The 17515-nt window shown below is 34.0% G+C and overlaps 1 protein-coding gene across 1 annotated transcript in view; it reads left to right on the plus strand.

The window, feature by feature from the left end:
• Positions 1 to 17515, plus strand: part of Ptpn4 (protein tyrosine phosphatase non-receptor type 4) — a 177079-nt gene that overhangs the window by 107339 nt on the left and 52225 nt on the right. The window contains exons 11-13 of the mRNA XM_038349264.2: positions 3585 to 3648; positions 8118 to 8290; positions 14230 to 14298. Coding sequence (XP_038205192.1) covers positions 3585 to 3648; positions 8118 to 8290; positions 14230 to 14298 — 306 coding nt within the window. The remainder of the gene's footprint in view (positions 1 to 3584; positions 3649 to 8117; positions 8291 to 14229; positions 14299 to 17515) is intronic.

A 17515-nucleotide genomic window follows, 5' to 3' on the forward strand; every position in this document is an offset into this window, starting at 1 on the left:
GGCTCTCTAGTGGCTTGGCTGCTTTGCTTTTCTGATCTTCAGGTTGAACCCCAGTATCTGTCTCGGGGTTTTTATTATTTGTGCTACATATTTCATGATATGAATTTTAAATATTGCTTTCAATAATTAAATATATGGGATTTAAAGCTGCTAGAACTATCAAGCCCATATCACCATGGGCTATAATGGATAATTTCCAACTATTCTCTAAAATACGCAATACAAGAAAACAAAGACATTAAGATAATAAAAGAAGGACAAATTGTTTAGCTTCCTGATCTGACATGTAAGGTGTTCACTGTCCTGCTACCACAACAAAGAAAAACCCCAAAGAAACTGAAAATTGACAACTTTAATTTCTTCCCAGAGTAAACTCCTGCCTTGAAAGTTGGAGACAAGTGACCACAGGGAATGGATGATTGGGAGTGCTTAAAAGGTGGCGGCGACTCATTGCCAGGTGGTAGATTTAGAATGGATTAAGAAAAAACTTAAGGTGTCCCGTCTTCTGAGAGTCTTCAAACTTTATGAGTTAATGAATCAAGTGCCCTTTTAGTTTTTATGAGAGCTAAGGGGGATGGACTTCTTCGATGCCACTTAAATTTAATCATAGGATTAAAATGGATTCCCCAACTCACATATTACAGATCGTATCAAAAAGGTCCTTTCTAATGACGGGATTACAGTTAAAAAATTGCAAGGAAGGGAATTGAAAGAGACTAGTAGGAGACCAGAGACAGTGAGAGTGGCAGAATAAGGGCACTTGCGGAAGCTAAGCCTGCACTTCAGGCTGCTCACAATGCAGCAACCACAGCCTTCGTCCTGTCAGATGAACATGAAGTTTCGGCTGAGGAATGTTTATCTGATTCCTTTTAGTCAGTAAATCATATTTGGATTCAACTGCAAATTTCAAGAGGACGAAAACACCAACAACATCATTTTACAGAGAAATAAGGACAAGAATTACATGACATTTGTCTTTGGAAAGCCCACGAATGATTGAGTGAAATATGTGCAAGTGTTCAAAGATGAAACTCATCAACTTGGTCTATAGTTGCAGAAGCAAGAGAATTAAAGAAACCCTGTCATGTGAGAAACATTATACTAAGTTCTTCAAGAAAAATAGCAACCACCCTTTCAGATTGAAAGAGGCAGATTATCAAAATGGATTTTTGAACTTTATAATTTATATGCTTTATGAATACCACTGGGAAATATACAGTGCTTGTAGTATAGTTAAAGAACACATCATCACCTAATATAATTGTGAACCATTTTCATTGTACTGAAAAGATCATTTGTTATAAATCATTTTGTACCCCTTGTCTTGCCTCTTACTTCCAGCCCTAATTATATTTCTATTTTGTTCTAAAATGAGACCATGTGTTTGAGTGACTCATTTAGCATGTTCTTAACATTCATCTATCTTAGAGCATACATCAATCAGTGCCCCCTTTGAGGCTGAGTAATGCCCTGTCATGTAGTTACATCACATTCTGTTTCACAGCTCGTCAGTTGTTCCTGTTGACTTTAAAGACCTGTGCTCCACTGCATATTTGTATAAGTATTGGTAGGGGGCATATACAAAGGATTAGAATTTCTAAGTTTGCCAGGCTTTTTTCTCAAACTGTGGTGTCTATCACCTTCCATCCCAAATGGGATATGTGCTAGATTCATTTCACCATAGTCTCCCTACCACTTATTGTTAGTCTTTTGACTTAAAGGCATCCTGCTGGATGCTAAATGATATCTCATTTTAATTTTAATTTGTATTATTTTATAGCTAATAATTTGACAATCTTTTTATGTGCTATTGATATTTCATCTATCCTCTTTGAAATACTCAGAAGGGATTGAAATTTTTATGTATATTCTATTTACAAGAGGTATATATGAAACATAAAGAGACAGATTGGTAGAATTCACTATAGAAGATAAATCAAGAACACAGAAATCAAGGGAAGAATTATTATAGCTATCTTATATAAAACAAAAGTTATTCATTGTAAGAAACACAAGTCATACAAGTAGACTTTTGTTAAAGACCATCATCCAGTGTAAAATTTTGTATTGTTTGATGTTTTCTGGTGTTTGTAAAATGAAGATGACTGGAATTGGATTATGTTTTCTCTCTCGTCCATTTAGAAATGAGTAACATTTGTATTTGTTGCTTGCATGATGGTTCTTAATATTAATGTATAAATTTAAAAGTATATGTAGTTCTGTATAGGTTTTTAAATTACTTTCTTTCTACAAATACAGGCTATTTTATACAGTCTTTACTTTCTGGAAATAATACCCTTTTATATGAGAAAATAATATATCCATATTGTTATTTATTTATGAAGTAAGAGCACAAGATATAATAGAAAAATAATAAATTTTAACCGTGGATCTGGGAATTTACACAGTATTATAGCACTTGACTGACATGTGTAAAGTCCTGGGTTCAGTCCCCCAGCAACACAAAGTTCAGACCTAAAACCTAAACTTATATTTCCCCACTTTAAAAGGATCTGCCTAAGTATGACTGGTAAATTTGTCTTCTCAAGTGACTGAGATCGGAGAACTTTATTCTTTGAAGCTTCTTAATAGATACAGGTATGAGTCATGAAGATCAAAACTTAGAACCACTGTCAAATCTTAGAAATATTAGAAAATTGGGTCCCAAATCACATTTTACTAAGATCCAGTCTTTTTGGCCTCATGGCCTTTAAGTGTTACAGCCGAAAAAGATCTGAGTATTACTTTTTATATGGTTATTATAAGAAGCCAAACCAGCTAGAGTCAAGAATTGTACTAATGGAACATTGAGAAATTAGTGTTATATAAATTGCGTATATTTAGGCTGGGTGTGGTGGCCACAGTGAAGTCAGAAGCAAATAAGACTGGTTTACGATAGTGAATTCCAGGCCAACCAAGGCTATATAGTGAGAATCTGTCTCAAATAACAAAAATAAGTTACATATATTTTAAAAGGTAATGTATAAGCTTTTTAAAATGGTTTTTGAAATAAAGTTATAGAACCCTGAAATTTTACACTTTCCTTCATGCATGCTTTGTAGTATTAAAAGTTTTAAATGTTATTTATATTTGTTGAGATTTTAATTTTGATGAATATTTCTGAAAATAGAAAATTGGGAAATATGTAATTCATAGAAGATAGAATTTGGTAAAAATTTTCTCAGTTGAGCACCTAGATTTTTTTTCTAGGAAGCTCATAAACTTTACATTATTGATATATGTATTAGAGATTATATGAGAAAATGAGAAGATATTGGCACACTTTAAACTTAAGATTATGGCCACTTACCTGTGTGCACATGGGCAGCAGTAATTGAACTTGGGGTTATTAGTTACAAAAACAAAAATTAAAAAGAGGCCATGAAGTTAGGAAGGAGAAAGTGTGGTAGTATCAGACGGAGTTGGAGGTACTTGTGAATAGATTGATTAATATTCATCTTATAAATGTATGAAACTTTCAAAAACCATAAAATATGAAAAAATCATACCTATAATTTTCCAAATCTTTTAATATTTTCATATTTAGCCAGTAATTTTGAACACTCCAATTCTCTTTTGTGCAGGTTGAAGATTGTAAAAATTTCTTTTAAATGCAAACAATTTTTTATTCAACTTAGAAAAGAATTGGTGAGTATTGATCTAATAATTATTGATACAAATGAAATCTTTTAAGATTGCCTAGCCATAGGCGGGGAAAATGGCTCAATTTGTATAGGGTTTATACAAGTGCAAGAACAGCAGTTGGATGCCTTAAACCCCTATAAAAAAGCTGCACTTATAATCTAGCTGTGAGAACTCAGAGGCAGGCTTATCCATCCAGCTCCCTGACCTGCCAGTCTAGCTTAATGGGAGAACTCCAGGCCTTTGAGAGACTGTCTCCAATAAAAGGGACAGTATTTCTGAGAAATACTACCTGAGATTATCCTCTGGCATCCTAATACATGTGCGTGTGTACACCTACATGTCTATCAACACACAGTGATAAAAAATTAAAACTTTCTATCATTGTAGACAAAAGTGCATACATGTAAATACTTCTAATTTTCTCCCATATTAAATATATAGGAGTTCCTTTCATAGGAAAGCTTATTTCATTTTGGGAGTACTGAATATTTGTTTCTAGTTCATGGACTTACATCTTGTATCAAAGTGATAATATAGTGTTAAAACAACTTCATCTTATAAATTATTTTACGTGTTTTATCTAATTAAACTAGCTTTGTGTGGTATAGTGACGTAAACCTTTAGTCACAAGCATGCAGGAGGACTATCTATTTGAAGCTATCCTGAGTTATAAAGGCAAGACTCTGGCACAAATCACATACATATTTACAGACATGAATATGCAAACAAACTAAGCTGTTCTTAGTTTGCATTATTTTTTACAAATCTTTGCAAATTAATACACGATGGCCCTACGTTGGTTGCCAATCTGTTTTTGTTTTTTTTTAAAATATTTATTTATTTATTTTTATGTATACAACATTCTGCCTTGATGTATGCCCACATGCCAGAGGAGGGCGCCAGATCTCAGTACAGATGGTTGTGAGCCACCATGTGGTTGCTGGGAATTGAACTCAGGACCTCTGGAAGAGCAGCCAGTGGTCTTAACCTCTGAGCCATCTCTCCAGCCCCAATCTGTTTTAGGAGTCTGCTTGTTCGTTTCTCAGCTGCCCAGACTCCCGAAATAATCACAGAGAAACCATATTATTTACATCACTGCTTGGCCCATTAGCTCTAGCTTCTTATTGGCTTACTTTTACATCTTAATTTAACCCATCTCCATTTATCTGTGTATCGCCACAAGGCTGTGGCTTACCAGAAAAAGTTCTGTTGTCTATCTCTGGCAGAGCTACATGGCGTCGCACTCACTCTGCCTTCTTCCTCCCAGCATTCAGTTTAGTTTTCTCTACCTACCTATATTCTGCCCTTTGCTGGCCTAAGATAGTTTCTTTATTAACCAGTGATATTCACAGCATACAGACGGGAATCTCACACCCATGTTTTGAGATGTGTATGTGTAAAATTTCCTTAAAATCTTAACATTGTATTTCATTTAGCTACAATATCTACCTGTTAGAAGAAAATGTCCTATTTTGTGATTATGGTTTATCATTTATGTTTACCAAATATGGGAGAATTTTAAAAATAGATTTCTTATCAAAATGAAATTTAGTATGGGAAAGTACTTAGACCTTAAGTATGTACTTGATAAACTCATATTAATATAGAGAGCATGACCTAGTCCTGTGCTAAGGGGAAGGTGTCCACTTCCAGCTATTAACCTTACCAACACATAAGCAGCATTATTCTCATTTGTACTGTCATAAATTAGTTTACACTTATAGCTCATAAATGAAGCTATATAGCATCTTTATTTGTGTTTGCTTTCTTTTCCTTCACTATGTGTAATTCATATTGTTGTACTGACATCCATGATGTTGCTGGTTTGTTCCTTATTGTGTGATATTCCACTAAGTGCATATGCCATAAACTATCAGTTTATTCTCCTGTTAGTGGGGAACATTATGACTAATCCTGGTATAGAACAGTCACACTGTGTGTGTGAGTAAATATCCAGAGAAGAAAGTATACTGAATCTTGTTATCCAGACACTAGAGAACAAATATTTTACTTGGAGTAACTATAGAAAGTATTGTAGAAGGAACTTTTCTAGTTTTCCTCATTGTGGTGAATGTGTTATTATTATTATTATTATTATGATTATGATGAAGTGTAACATTTATTGAAAACAAAATGTGCCTGCTAATATATGAACCATTTTTATTATTTAGTTCTCATACTTGTTTTCTCAGAGATTGTATCAGTTAGCATCAAAAGTCAAATAGGGAGTGGTTAAAGACCACATACAGGAATACTCTGTAGAAGGTCATGTTGCCAATGTTTCTCTGTAAAACATTTGTTTATAACTATCTAAACTTATAGTAAGGTGTAGTGATGCACACCTGCAATCTTTGTGCTCTGGAGGCAGACATTGTGGGGTAACTGCTTGTTCAAGGCTAGCCCTGGTTTACATAGCAAGTTTCAGACATGTAGAGCTACAAAGCAAGACTTTGTGCCTAAACCACAGCAGCAAATCCAAACTTTAATTTGTTGCACTTACTCTTAAGACACTTTATGTTTGTTGTTTAATTGGAAAAATTGTTATTGCACTTCAAATACAGTTAGTGTCCAAATTATATACAGACTGTTTGAAGCAATTGTTTAAAAGGGAGGCAATATATCTAAATCTTAGTGCACACACACTAAGAATGTTACTCTATTATGCTCTCCGTGAGACATTCTGTCATTTTTCATAATGTTCATTGTATATTATATAACACGTAAACTGATAGTGCATGTACAAACAATTGTTAATGGTACATTTAATTTTCTAGTGATCAAGTTATGCTTAATCATTTTACCTTTTAATATGAAAATATATTCTTATATATGAGCATTTTCTTATGATGTAATTATGGAAAATATTTGCATGATGAAAATTTTTCTTGAAGAAGGTATAGGAGTTCTTAACTTTAAAGATAATTAATTGATCTTTTTGAACTGTTTCAAAACTGGTAACTGTTCATCAAGAGGTCTCATTAAGAGAGTAAAGTAGCACTTACTATATATGTAGTACACATGGCTGTACAAGTTCTTGCATATATATCCAACAGAAAATATGCCAGTGACTTGAATACCAACCTCAGGAAGGACAGTATCCACATGGTAGCCAGATACTTAACAAGGTTAAAACAAGAAAGTTGTGAGTTCAAAATCAACCTTGGCTACATAATGTGAGAGCCTGCCTTAAAAACTAATACAAGGTAAACATGGCAACCCAAAGCATTTGATAAACTAAGAGGGTTATTGCCACAAGTTCAAACCTGGCCTGGTCTACAAAAGAGGCTGTGCTTTACCCAACCCCCCACCCCGAAAATCCACATGGGCATTAACATGAAAGGATATTGAATTTTATTAGTCATCTAGAATAGGTAGGTATAGGTCACAACCAAAATGTTTCACTTCTGTCTGTCTATCAAGACAGTGAAGTAAGAAAGACTGAAATTAGATGGTGTGGTACATGATTATAATACAATATCTAAAAGATAAGGTAGGAGAACTGTCATAAATTCAAGTCCTGCCTGAACCTCATAGTGAGTTCCAGGCCAGCCTAAGGTACAGTGTGAAATGCTGTCTCAGTAAACAAAAACAAAACCCAAACAGAAAATTGCAGAATTGGTTAGGATATAGATAGAACACACTCTGTTGTTGGAAGTATTAACCACTCAAGCTAAACATATATGTTATGATCTAGGAACAGAAATATGTACATATTTATATAGATGATAGGAATATATATATATATATATACATACACACATACATTACTCTTCTATCCCAAATGGGAAATATCATATGTCTATAAACAGTAGATAAGCTGTTGTGGCTATATTACAATAGAATACCATGAAAAATGAAAACAAGTATGACTAATTTATGGTCATGACAAAAAAGTAATTATCATTAGAAGATAATCTAGTGTAAGAAGGAGTGGAGAGTATTACTAGGGGGCATAGAACGATCTGTCATAGTCTGCATTGACTGGTCGCATTGTCTGGAGTCAGAACTAGGAGATATGTGCTTTGCTTTAATGTGGTTTATGCAAAAAAGAAAAACTAAAGTTATTCTATTTTAGCGCTAGTCAGTTTATAATGTGATTTTGTAATAGTGCTTAGAGGTGCTGAATATTCTTACTTTAATGAAGGTATAATGCAATTTGTGGGCCTATTATAAATTTAATTTATGGTCCAAGATTATATTTTGAAGCAGACTCATAGCTAATAAAATTTGAAAATGGTAAAAAAAAAATTTAAACTTATTTCTAACTATGATAGAGAATAGAAGTCCCTAAAAGTCGTAAAATTACTAAAGGGCATTTAACTCATCTTTTTACTTAGTTCACTGAGTCGTTGTTGAATAAACAAAATCATAAAGGAGATTAACATTTATAGGGCTTGCTTAATTTATCTGTCAAAAGTATTATCAGATCCTGATATTTTTTCATATTCTCTGAATTTTGTCCTTTAATACAGCATGAATCTAGAGAAACATTGCTGGGATTTAATATGGTGAATTACAGAGCATGTAAAAATTTGTGGAAAGCGTGTGTAGAACATCATACATTCTTCCGCCTGGATAGACCACTTCCACCTCAAAAGAATTTTTTTGCACATTATTTTACCCTGGGTTCCAAATTCCGGTACTGGTAAGTACTACTTTTATACTAACACTTTATTTGGGGAGATTTTGTTTCCCCTTACCTTTAGATTAAAGGTCTAGGGCTAGAGAAAGGACTCATAGATTAAGAGCACCAGTTTCTCTTCCAGACGGACACAGGTTTAATTCCCAACACCTACATAGCAGTTCATAGTATTTGTAACCCCAGTTTCAGGGCGTCCATCATCCTCTTCTGGCCCCCAGGAGCACCAGGCATGCATGGTACACAGACATATGAGAGACAAAACATCCATGCACATAAAATAGATTTAATATATAAATGAATTCATTAAAGATCTAAATACAAAGCAATAGAATCATTGTTAGTCACAAAACCTACAGAGTTAAAATCCTTTCTATATGTCTGTATCAGTACATCATATGATGTCTTGTGATGCATACTAAGCTTGAAGACCTGTGCTTGTGATTGTGCTGTAGATAATTATTTTATTTAGTACTTAGCTATATTTGTATAGTTACAATCTCAACAGATTTTATACTTCCCAGTTTATTTATTATATTTATGGAAACTTTGCTATAAGATGTGTTCATTTCATTTGTAAAAGCTAATATATAGTCTACAGTTTAGCAGTTTTTGGAGTTATCCAGCCTGAAAGAATTCAAAACAACCATTAAGCAAGCAAACAAAAAAAGATCCCCAGATCCTGACATTTTCCTATATTCTTTTTTTGTTGTTGTTGTTTTTTTGTTTTTTGTTTTTTGTTTTTCGAGACAGGGTTTCCCTGTAGTTTCTAGAGCCTGTCCTGGAGCTAGCTCTTGTAGACCAGGCTGGCCTCGAACTCAGAGATCCGCCTGCCTCTGCCTCCCGAGTGCTGGGATTAAAGGCGTGCGCCACCACCGCCCGGCCTATATTCTTTGTCTATAATTCAGCATAAGTTCAGAGAAATAACTTTTCCTAAAATTATGCCTTAAATTTTTTTCCTTTATTTTTATTTTCTGCATGGATGTTTTGTCTACATATATATCTACATGATATATACATGTGAGCAATGCAGAGAAGGCAGAAGAGATCCTATAATTGGAATTATAGACAGTTGTGAGCTACTGTTCCAGTGCTAGTAATCAAACCTGAGTCCTCTAGAGCAACGAGTGCTCTTAGCTACTGAGCCGTTTATCCAGTTCCCTAAATATATTTTACTTATTCTCTTTAAAGTAATTTTTTGATGGACACATAATGAGGTGAAGTATGGCCTTTGATGTGTATGCAGCATTTAATCACCAGATATATCTACAGCCTCAGATGTACATCATGCCCTGTGTTGGGAATATTCTAAACTCTGTCTACTACCTATTTTGAAATTTACAATTATTGCCAATCATAATGGATTTTCTGTACTATATGAGAAGTAATTTTCCTATTCAGCTGTGACTTTGGCATTTATTAAGTTTTTAAAAAAATTCTCCCAAAAGCAACAAAAAATAACTTTGAAGAAGTCCTCACTAGTCTTATCTGTAGAAGTCTAAAATAACATATAAAAGCTAGTTTTGAAGTGGAATCTAGTACTACTCATGCAGAAAAAGTTACTGGTGATTTAATAAAACAAATCGTATTCATTTTTATGTATTTTTATTTTTGACTTTCCATCTCTAATATTTTATGATGGAAGAAATTGTTATATGATAAAAAATGTTTAGATATACTTCCAAAAGATTACTAACTTAAACCCCAATATCTATAAATGCTAAACGTGTAATATCAGTAAATATAATAACAACATTTGTGCATGATATATCACTTAAAATACATGCCTGTCACCCCAAGGAAAGAAAGGTAAGTATAGGAATTCAATATCAGCCACAGCAGATTCTTAAGTAGCTTGACAACATGTTTTAGCAAAGCCTTTTTTTTTTTTTTTACTTTTCTAAAAGCAGTATTCAGAAAGATAGTATGCAGTTCTTGCCATTTTAATGGTTAAGTATACTGAGGAAGAGAGTGTCAGGTCAATGATGAAAATCAAGAAAACACAGGTACTTGCTGATAGCTTCAACAGGGACAGGAATGTCCAGTGTACTTTCTGAAGGGGAGAACATTGTTAACCTTTAGAGATATTCCTTAAATGAGTTTAATTCCTAAGTGACCATCAGTGTAATTATGCAAGGATACACACACAGTTTCATTTAGACTACAAAGAAATGAGTAGAGTGTAGTAACTAACCTCCAGTTCATTTTAAACAGGTCTTAGAGAAAATAAGAAAAAAAAAGTCAAATAGGTTACTCAGACCATACAACATCCAATAGAAAAGCTAGTTATGATGAAGCCATAATAGAAAAGACAATTGAAGAACTAGTTTGGGAAAACACACACACACACACTGAAACAGAAGGAACTCTCTAATATAGATAGTGGTTGGGGTCACCACAACATGAAGAACTATGTTAAAGGCTTGTAGCATTAAGGTTAAAAACCCTTACACTATACACTCTGGTTCTATGAATTATAGCTTGGTTATCATTGACTTAGCAGCTAATACCCACATATAAGTGACATATACCATATTCGTCTTTCTGCATCTGGAATACCTCATTCAGGATTTTTTTTCTAGTTCCATCTTTTTGCCTGCAAATTTCATGATAGCATTTTTAAATGACTGTATTAAACTCTATTGTGTAAATATACCACATTTTATTTATTTATTTTCCTGTTGAGGAACATAAAGGTTGTTTACAAATTCTGGCTATTATGAAACTTAAGTTTCTTCTATGTCATTGATACCCTTTTCTGGCCTCTAAAGGCACTGCACATGCATGGTACACATACATAGGTGTTGACAAAGCCCTCTTACACATAAAATAAAAATGAAAATATAACTGTGAGGTTTGTTCCTCCCTCCCTCCCTCCCTATCTCCCTCCCTCCCTCCCTACCTCCCTCCCTTCCTCCCTCCGTCCTTTCTTCCTTCCTTTCCTCCCTTCTTCCCTTCCTTCCTTCCTTCCTTCCTTCCTTCCTTCCTTCCTTCCTTCCTTCCTTCCTTCCTTCCTTCCTTCCTTCCTTCCTTCATTTCTTCCTTTTAAAATAGTAAAATCAGGCCAGTTAAGCAACTCAAGAAAATAACTCAAGAAAAGTCCTGGTCCAATAGCGTTAATCCTTAGCAATTGTCAGATGACTAGAGAAAAGAGTTGAAATGATAAAAGCTTTTTAAAATTAAAAAGATAATTTTTAAAAAGAAAGATAGGTAAGAGGAAGTATTTGTGTCCATGGACACATGCCATATTGTAAATGTGCATATCAACTTGTAAGGTTTTTCTAAGCCTTCCCCACTCCCTTCCAACCAACAGCAATTCTTCCCTGAGCACATGCCTTGTAATCACAGTATTTCTAGCCTTTCTAAGTAAGTATACACGAAATTCCAGAATGGTTTTTTGTTTGTTTGTTTGCCTTTTGTTTGTTTGTTTTTCAAGAAAGGGTTTTTCTGTAGCTTTGGAGCCTGTCCTGGAACTCGCTCTTGTAGACCAGGCTGGCCTCGAACTCTGCCTCCCTAGTGCTGTGATTAAAGGCGTCCATCACCACTGCCCTTCCCCAAGAATGTTTTTTTTATCTTTTCGTAATGATTATTTCAAACTGAAGACTAATTTATATTTTAGTTGTTCTTTTCATTATATTTTTTATTACTCAAGTTACTGTAATAAGCTTATGTATATGTATGTAACAGTTGGTAGTTCATTCTTTTATTTTTTTGTTTTTGTTTTTTTTTTTTCGAGACAGGGTTTCCCTGTAGTTTCTAGAGCCTGTCCTGGAACTAGCTCTTGTAGACCAGGCTGGCCTCGAACTCAGAGATCCACATGTCTCTGCCTCCCGAGTGCTGGGATTAAAGGTGTGCGCCACCACCGCCCGGCCCTCATTCTTTAAATTCGTACTGTCACAATTTGGTATTCTACTATTGCTACAGATTTTTATTTTATTCTAACTCTTAAAGAGTATGTTAAGGAAAATATGTAATATAATCCCTTTGAACAATCAACTAGTCCTGCTTGCTATGAATTTTGACTTATTATTCCAGCTTTTTGAGCAATAGAGTTGTATTTCAATCTACTTTACTGCCATATTAATATATCACTCAGGACTGAGTTAGAGAAACTCTGATTTCTTTTTGATATTTTGTGTAAAAGAAAATCAATCCTTAGACGTGGTTATATAGACTTTTAAAAACAACAAACAAACAAAAATGGGAAAGTACGTTAAGGAAGGGTGATTCTTGAGAACCAAGCATGCAAGAGGAATAATACACTAGGGTTACTTTTGGTTTGGATTCCCTGAGGCTACACCTGCTACTACACTTCAGAGATGCTATCATGGCCAGTTAGTCCTGGACCTGTCACAGAAGTCCTACTTCCTCAAGGTGTTGTGCTTCTCTGCCCTGTGTTCCTAGGTCTTCTGAAGCAGCTCCAGCACTTGCAAGTACTACTTTGCATTTTTCTTACTTTTCTAATCTTCCTTCTTCTACACATTGTGAACCTAGCAGAAATTTAAGTGGGCTAGAGGAATCAAGAAAGTGGGATGTGTTCACTTACAGCCCAATGATAAATGTAGCAAAGCACAAGGGTACAGAATTAGGGGCTGTGACAGCCTATTTAATATTCATGTTTAGACACAGGTCATATATATTTATAGTTTCAAAAATTAAGTTCTGTGTTTGTAGTTCTTAAATTTAGAATGTATCTAAAGCACTTTTAAATTATTAAGTGTGAATTGTCTTGCAAGTGAAGTTGTAAAGTCAGCATGACCTGTCTAGCTGCATATAATTCTTTCTTTAATAGACATGCCCAAAATAAACATTGATTAACCCCCTCCCCTCATGGTAAGCAATGACTAGGAATACTGATGCTATTGTTATATTTAAGATGTTGAAATATTATTGAAAATAGAAAGTGGAGCTGGAAAGATTAACAAGGTTTATTGCTTTCTTAACCACCTCTGTTTACACATGTGTTTATTCCAATTCTATATATCCAAGGGATTAAATGCATTAAACTAGTAAACCTGAATATATGGTCTTCTTAGAGGCAATATAATTTTTTAGGAAACATTAACCAACGTTTTTTATAAAAGTTCCCCATTTTTACATTAAAAATTAATCATGCCATTTAGTTCACAGCTATTTGAATTTGCCCTAGGAATGTAGTCTGAAATTTGCTTGTGTGGCTTTGAGAACATATATTTGGTTACTTTTATATACATTAAATATCTATAGTTTTAAATGGTTCTACTTTTTGTACTAGAAATTTATGTTCATTCACAACTCAGTAACAGGTTGTCTTAATCGATTCGCTGAGAACTACTCTTTCAATAACATAGTTAACTGAACACAGTGATGTACCACAGAGGAATGACAGATAGATATCTCCTCTGTGTACACAGTGTGCTTTCTAGGCAAATAAACTTCAAGGCAAATATTGTGCCCAGCATCCCCAATATTTATTACCTCATTTCTTTCCTATATTCAAAAATCTGAAATTTTCTGTATTGAGACATGGAGGGAGTTGATAGGCTGTCTTCATATATATAATAATTGGTAGTAGAAAAGGAAAGAAAAGTTATCCAAGATACCACAAAGTTCAGCTCATCAATTAGACGTAATGGAGACATTAGCTAACTCTACCTGTAGGGTAAGTCAGGGCTGTGGAGCTTGTTTGATACAAGGCATCTCTAACTCTAGAGAGAACATGTTAGCAGGGACAACAGGAAAGAGGTTGCTGTCATCAAATTCGTGTCTATTAGACACATCTTATAAGCTGCTAATTAAGCTTTGCCTATCCCAGTGGAACTGGAAAGTAATCCAGTCTTTCCTTCTTATTCTGCTGCTTTTATTGTTCTTCTTGTCATCATAAATGTCTTGTCTCTTATAAAATTGTAATATAATCATGCTGTATGTTGTCATTTTATCCTATTATGCATATTTATGTATTTCAGTGGGAGAACTGAAGTCCAATCAGTTCAATATGGCAAAGAAAAGGCAAATAAAGACAGGGTATTTGCAAGGTAAGTCAATTCTGTTTTAGTTATCTGAGGGTTTTGTTTGTTTGCTTGTTTTTTACATTTTATAATTTTATTTTCTGATATATTACACACATACACATGTCTGTGTGTGTGCGAAGGTCAGAGGACAACCTTTGGAGTTGGTTCTGTCCTTCCATTATGTGGGTCCTGAGGTTGAACTCACATTGTCGGGCTTGGCAATAAGCACTTTTCTTTTCCTACTAATCTGTCTCACCAGTCCAACAAATATATGAGTTTTTAAAAGAATAAACATTATTAGAAATGAGGACTGGAGAGGTGGCTCAGTAGTTAGACGTACTTACTGCTCTTATAAAAGTTCCAGTTCATTTCTTAGCACCACATAGTAGCTTAGAACTGCTTGTAAGGGAATCTGATGCCCTCTTCTGGACCATGAACTCTTGCATGCATGTAGTGCATATGCGTATACAAATTTTTAAAATTATTAGCAATGTTTTCTAAATGATCTATTAAACAACATACTGTGTTTATGAAATGGAAACTAGTTTGTCTAATGTCCTGGTTCATTTTGTTACATGTTTATGAATGTTAATCATGTATTGAGTACAATAGGTTTGAATAGGCTACATCAAGTATCACTAATACAACTTTTTGTTGCAAAGTTACTCTCCTGGTACATATTTTTGAGAAATGTACAGAGTCCTATTATCCAGCTTATTTCTTTTTCTTTTTTTTTTTTTTTTTGGTTTTTCGAGACAGGGTTTCCCTGTAGTTTCTAGAGCCTGTCCTGGAGCTAGCTCTTGTAGACCAGACTGGCCTCGAACTCAGAGATCCGCCTGCCTCTGCCTCCCGAGTGCTGGGATTAAAGGCGTGCGCCACCACCGCCCGGCCCAGCTTATTTCTATATTTATTTAAATTATGGTATTAAAAGATAAGATACTTTTGATTTGTCTTTTTGAAAAATTTATTATCTTCTTTTCATTAAGATTTGTTAGGGCCAGCTAGTTTGCTTTTTAGAGACAGAAATGATATAATCAAATTTATATTTCAGAAAAATGATGTGTTTGTAAAGTATAGATTGGATACCTAGTGACTAATTAGGAGATAGTTAGTTATCCAAGTAAGAATAATAAAGAGCTTTACTAAACACTAATGGAGGAAAGGGAACAAATTTGATGGAAGTAACATCAGCTGCTGACCAATGACAACAGGCATAGTGAAACAGGAGTTTGGTCCTAGTAGAAATTACTTCAAGAGCTTCAAACCCTGAAGAACTAGTTGTATGTCTGGCATCTACTGCTGTTAGAGACTTGGAAGCTTTCATAAAATCAACAGAAGAATTTTACTTGGTCAAAATTTTATTCTAAATATCTATTAAAATCCTTCTAGCTTTATGTTTTGTAAGAAATAGTTTCATGTTTGGTTTTGCCATTTCTCTTTTTAATTCCTTCAAAAGTAAAAATTGCTCCTTGTTTCTATAATGAGTGACAATTAATTATATTCTAAAATCCCAACAGTATCAAATGACTTGAAAAATAAATCATCCAACACAGCCCTACAAATTTTGTGGTGTTATTCAAGCTGTTTCCTTGCATAAACTCAAGAGGGTGTGTGTGTCTGTGTGTATGTTGTATCTATCTTGGTCCAGTGCTCCAATCAGAAAGTTGTATGGACTTGGAAAAATCGACTTTGCTTAGAAAATTAAAGTGTTTTCTGTACAACTGTTCAAAAGAAATAATTTTACTTCTTATCAACATAATTCTAAGTTAGAAAGAATTTGTTCTGGCTTTTTGTACTGTCTCTTATTTGCAGTACTCCCATATTTCTAAAAATCAAATTATTCTGTTGTTTTAATTGTTTTGAACATATTAGATTTTAGAAATATGCAGATATTCATGCAACTTCACTGTTTTGTATATTCATTATTAAAATGCTATTAAGTTTGTATAGTACTGTCTTTGTTTGCTGGGGTGTAAAAGTGGATGGGGTGCAATGGGGTGCAGGTGTTTCTTTTTTAAGGTACTAGGTTCCCAAGTTCAGTGCCTTACATATGCTAGGCTGATGTTCTGTTCTGGAGCTATCATGTCCATGGGAGCAGTTTTAATATTGCTGGGGCATCCTAATGATTGCTCTGTCTCTGAAAGTTATACTTCCTTGAGAGTATTTTATGTAAGACTTTTACTTTATACATAGCTACTAAAATTCTTTAATGGTTTTATAAAGTGATAAGTCATTTGCAGATTTCTTGTCTCTCTGAATTTTAGATGGCCATATATATAGAAAGTTAACAAAGATCTTCAATTTTAATATAAAAATTTTTACCAATAAATCCTTTTCTCCCTTATATATCAACTCTTTGAATTGCTTTCACACTTTTTATGTTATCTTATAATAATATCCGAAGAAGAGAGGAGAACCAAGTTCTCATCAACAGAAAAATAAGGTGCCCCAGTCAGAAAATAAACTCACCACATTGTTAACAGTGTGGTATTTTTTTCTCTGAAATTTCCGCACAGAACAGGAAACATAGACAACAAACTTGAGTGGGTGGGTCTCTGAGGTTAAAACTGTTAATAAAGTAAAATGCCTGAAATTTAGTTTTAAACTCAAGACATCTACAAACATGTTTAGTTTGTTACCAAGAATAAAGTATTCAGACAATTTGTACTAGGTAAGTATGCTGGATTTCCAAATGATCATTTTCCTTCTCTTATAATTGATCTTAGTTAGCTCTCACAGCTTAGTTTAGTCTAACTTATGAGGAAAGAATAGTTTGTGACTATTAAGGATTAACACTAAAAAAACTATAGATGGTACATTATGGTAAGTTTAAGATTTTATTATTTTAATTGAAGACATTACATAATATATTGTCATTTGTGTAACTAATTTAAATATGTGCCCTCCATTGTGAGTAACTGAATCTATTGGTGTCCTGAGTTCAAGTCAAGAAATCCTGTGACTTAAACTTAAGATGATAGAAAGAAGTATTTGTTGTTAAATTCCTTTGCCTTTTCATTTGGAAATGAAAATTGAGTCCATTTTTTGTTTGTTTGCTTGCTTGCTTGTTGGTTTGTATTACCAGTAACACCGCATCTCTTTTAGAAGATGCTCATTGGTTTTATAGTAAAAGAGAGTAGACCAAATCAAGAGTGTTGAACTCTAAAATACTAAAATGATAGGACACTTGTATGATTTAGGTTTTAAGTATTTATTATTCATAACCTAACCTTTTAAGAGG

This window comes from Arvicola amphibius, chromosome 12 (genome assembly GCF_903992535.2).
Source record: "Arvicola amphibius chromosome 12, mArvAmp1.2, whole genome shotgun sequence".
NCBI classification, from domain to species: domain Eukaryota; kingdom Metazoa; phylum Chordata; class Mammalia; order Rodentia; family Cricetidae; genus Arvicola; species Arvicola amphibius.